Raw genomic sequence first — 3,945 nt, forward strand, 5'->3', positions numbered from 1 at the left:
AAAAAATATATAATAAGAACAACTAGATTTTGAATCAATAGATTTTCTATCTTTTGATTAGTTTGGCTCGTTTGTCTGTCTGCATTCTGTAAATCATTTTTCTGAGCATTTATCTGTATTCCAACTCCATGAGAGAAATCGTTGCCATAAATTGAAACATTTATTAACATGTGAGGATATGGAGTTGAGACTCTTACTAGGAATTTCTGAAGCTCGTGTACATTTAACTACCTGAAATAAGCTTTGAATTGATCATCTCAAATTATTTCATAAATTATAATTATGATGATCTTGATATAACTTTGACAGTTTTCAAATTTAATTTAAACAATTAGATAGTTTTGATTACATTTCTATTTAAATTAATCAATATGTTTTGTATTGCTATTAACGCTTAATTTGCTAGGGACTAGCAATAAGCTGGTTGGGAGGTGTGATAAACATAAAAATTGTACATTAATTAAATGTTTTATAATATAAATATATAGTTTTTGTTTTATTAAATGTTTAAATATTATATGTTTTATAATAAATTGTATAAAATATAAGTTGTTGTGTAATTACAAGTTTTTACTATTTTTTACAGGTTCGATAAAACAAGAATAAACTTGGCGTTGCAAATGGGATTAAGATGATTCTTGGACCTGTAGAAAGTTGATTATAATATCTACAATATTGTTGACAAGCATGACATAAAAATCCTCTCACAATTGGGATCAAATTAAGCAACAAATAAAGTTACCAAAGGAGTGGCAGTTTTACCATGCTCTAGTATTTTTACCATATCTCTCAAATTACTTTGTCAAATGGTTTGAAAAAAATACCACAATTAGACAACTCAATTATTCACATGTTTCTTTTTATGTGAAGAAGCAAATTCGGAGAAGAAGATTTTCAAAAGTGATGTGTATTATAATATAATATCTTGGAACACCAATGAAGACTTATGTGTAAAAAAATAATATTTTATTTGTGGTTGTCTCCCCAAACTTGGCTATAAATAGGGGTGCATTGTAATATATTGAGAGATCCCTCATTCTATGAACAAACCTTTGAGTTCATAATATTTCTCTCTATATTTTTCCTTTATTTCTTCATTTAAATATAATTAGCATGTTAATTTCATATTCAAAGTTTTACACTTTGAATAATGAATAGCTAACTTCCTAAAGTTGAGATGATAAGGTGAAACTCTTGGCATGATAATAAGGTTATTAAAAGGTAAGAATCTATGTTTTATATTATTTAATCATTTTTTATTGTTTATGTTATATTTATATTTTTAAGCATTTTTATACCCTACTTATAAGTGGGAGTTTTGATTTATTGTTGCTATATGTTACACTAAATTCTTGGAACCATTTAAATGTTTGTTTGGTTTTACCAAACATTTAAAGTGGGAACCTTGATTTACTATATATAAATATATCATAATATTAATTTCTTGGTACCATTTAAATGTTAGTTTAGTTTTATCAACCATTTAAAGTGAGAACCTTGATTTAGTGTTTACAAATATATATATAGCACAATAAATACTTGAACACATTTATAAATTTTGGTATATATTATATACTTATAAGATAATAATTTATAACATAATATAAATATGATTATTTAATATATTGGAATCATTTTATTAAGTGGATTTCAATATTGTTCGTTAATGTTAAGTTTATTAAAATACCAAGAGTGGATCCTTTAATCTCAAAAAAATAAATTAAAATTTAAAAAATTAAAATTAACCCATAAAAGATTCAAACAATTAAAATTAAAAAGAAAAAAAAACAAAAACAAAACAAAAAGACATTGTAGTGGACTGGTAATTACATTAGCTTCCCTGTGGATACGATATCGGACTCACCGAAGTATACTACTTGTGGACAACCTGCTCTTAGGAGTGCAACAATCAAAGTGAGAACAATGTCAAAAGTAAGTTCTTCCTCGCCCACTCTTAATCTCAACTTCTCTTCTTGAACATCAATCAGGGCCTTGCCAATCGCAAGGCATAGCCTCCCCAGAATCAAGGGCATCTCCATGTCTTTTTCCATGTCAAGTACTACAAAATCTGCAAGAAAAATTAATTTGTCCACCTTTACCAGGACGTCCTCTATGACTCCTCGCGGGTATTAGACAGATCTATCTGCTAGTTGCAAGGACATCCTTGTTGGCTTAGGTTCTCCTAATCCGAGTTTCCTGAATACAGATAACGGCATAAGATTTATACTCGCTCCAAGATCACACAAAGCTTTATGAAAAAAATTTCACCAATCACGCAAGGGATAGAAAAACTCCCTGGGTCTTTTAGTTTCGGTGGTATCTTGTTTTGTACCAATGCAGAGCAGTTCTCAATCAAGTTTATCGTCATGTGATCTTCCAACCTCCCCTTGTTAGCTAAGATGTCATTCAAAAATTTAGCATAGATCGGCATTTGCAGCAGAGCATTAGCAAAAGGAACATTAATGTGCAATTTTTTGAATACTTCTAAGAACTTACCGAATTTCGCATCCAATTTCGCCTTTTTTAATGCTGCAGGGAAAGGTTGGGGAATTGCAATTTGAGCTTGTGTAGTGAGTGCGGGTGTAGATTTAGAAGACTTACCTGGAGATATGTCAACGGCTTCCTCTCGTTGATCTTCTTTTTCAAGCACTTTTCCGCTTCTCAACAATATGGCTTTCACTTGCTCTTTCGGGTTGGTTTCCGTGTTGCTTGGCAAGGTGCCTGGTTCTCTGCTAGTGATCATTTTAGCCAACTGACCTATTTTTTTCTCCAAGCCTTTTATTGATGCATCCTGGTTTTGCAGTCTAGTCTCGGTGGCTGAAATGAACTGAGACATCATTTGCTCCAAACTAGATTTCTCATTTCGAGGCTCAGATCGATATATCGGTTGCTTACTATACTACTGTCCTCCTTGTGGTCGAGTCTGACTGCCTTGACCACCCCATGAGAAGTTGGGGTGTTGTCTCCATACAAGATTGTATGTATTTGAATAAGGATCATTCCTCGGACGGTTTTGAATTCCCACTTGATTCACCGATGCCTCCTCATTCACATAGAAATGACCACTGTCTTGACAGTCCTTAACATAGTGTTCTCCGCATTTTTCACAAAATATCTCTTGCAGGCGCATCGCTGTCCCGTTTACGTTCATGCTGTCTATTTTCCTGTTAAGTGCTTCTAATTGTGCAGTGACAGCTGAAAAATCAGTTACCTGGTGTATCCTGCATTCCCCGATGAGTGTTCCTCTTAGACTGAGGGTGATAGCTGCTAGCAGCCATCTCCTCCTGTAACTCATACCCTTCTTCGACCGTTTTCCTCAGCAGATTTCCGCAGGCCACAGCATCTATCATGGTTCGGTTAGATGAGATTAAACCATAGTAAAAATTTGGACAACTAACCCAAGAGGCAACTCATGATGTGGGCATCTTCGCAGTAAGTCTTTGTAGCGCTCCGAAGCCTCGTAGAGTGACTCTTGCTCAAATTGAGAGAAGGTGGTTATGTCCGCTCGTAGCTTCATGGTTTTCGATGGAGAAAAGTATTTCAAGAGGAATTCCTTGGCCATGTCTTCCCAAGTTGTGATTGAACCTATAGGTAAACAATTCAGCCAAGATTTAGCTTTATCACGCAAAGATAATGGAAATAACGTAGTCTAATAGCATCATCTGAAACTCCATTAAATTTAAAAGTGTCACAAATTTCTAAGAAGTCGGCGATGTGAGTGTTCGAATCATCTAGCGCATTCCCCCCGAATTGGACAGTGTTCTGGATCATTTGAATTAAGGCTGGCTTGATCTCAAACTGGTTTGCCCTGACAGTTGGTCGCACTATGCTTGGACGTGCTCCATCAAGCGAAGGTTGCGCATATTCAAGCATAGGTATGCGCCTTGGCTCCTCCACCCTTAGATCTTCATGATGCTCTTCCTCATGTTCGTTCCTATTCATCAT

At 34.4% G+C, this 3,945-nt stretch overlaps 1 protein-coding gene and 1 pseudogene across 1 annotated transcript; one reads left to right on the plus strand and one right to left on the minus strand.

The window, feature by feature from the left end:
• LOC140963946 (uncharacterized) overlaps positions 1-2,218 on the plus strand; it is an 11,572-nt pseudogene extending 9,354 nt beyond the window's left edge.
• Positions 2,219-2,221: 3 nt separating this feature from the next.
• Positions 2,222-3,945, minus strand: LOC140963947 (uncharacterized). The gene is made up of 4 exons (XM_073423428.1): positions 3,645-3,945; positions 3,399-3,585; positions 3,035-3,221; positions 2,222-2,827 (listed from the first exon to the last, which is right to left on the minus strand). The coding sequence occupies exons 1-4, from the start codon at positions 3,943-3,945 to the stop codon at positions 2,222-2,224; spliced, it is 1,281 nt and encodes a 426-aa protein (XP_073279529.1).

The sequence above is a fragment of the Primulina huaijiensis genome, chromosome 18 (genome assembly GCF_012295235.1).
Source record: "Primulina huaijiensis isolate GDHJ02 chromosome 18, ASM1229523v2, whole genome shotgun sequence".
Taxonomy (NCBI): Eukaryota; Viridiplantae; Streptophyta; class Magnoliopsida; order Lamiales; family Gesneriaceae; genus Primulina; species Primulina huaijiensis.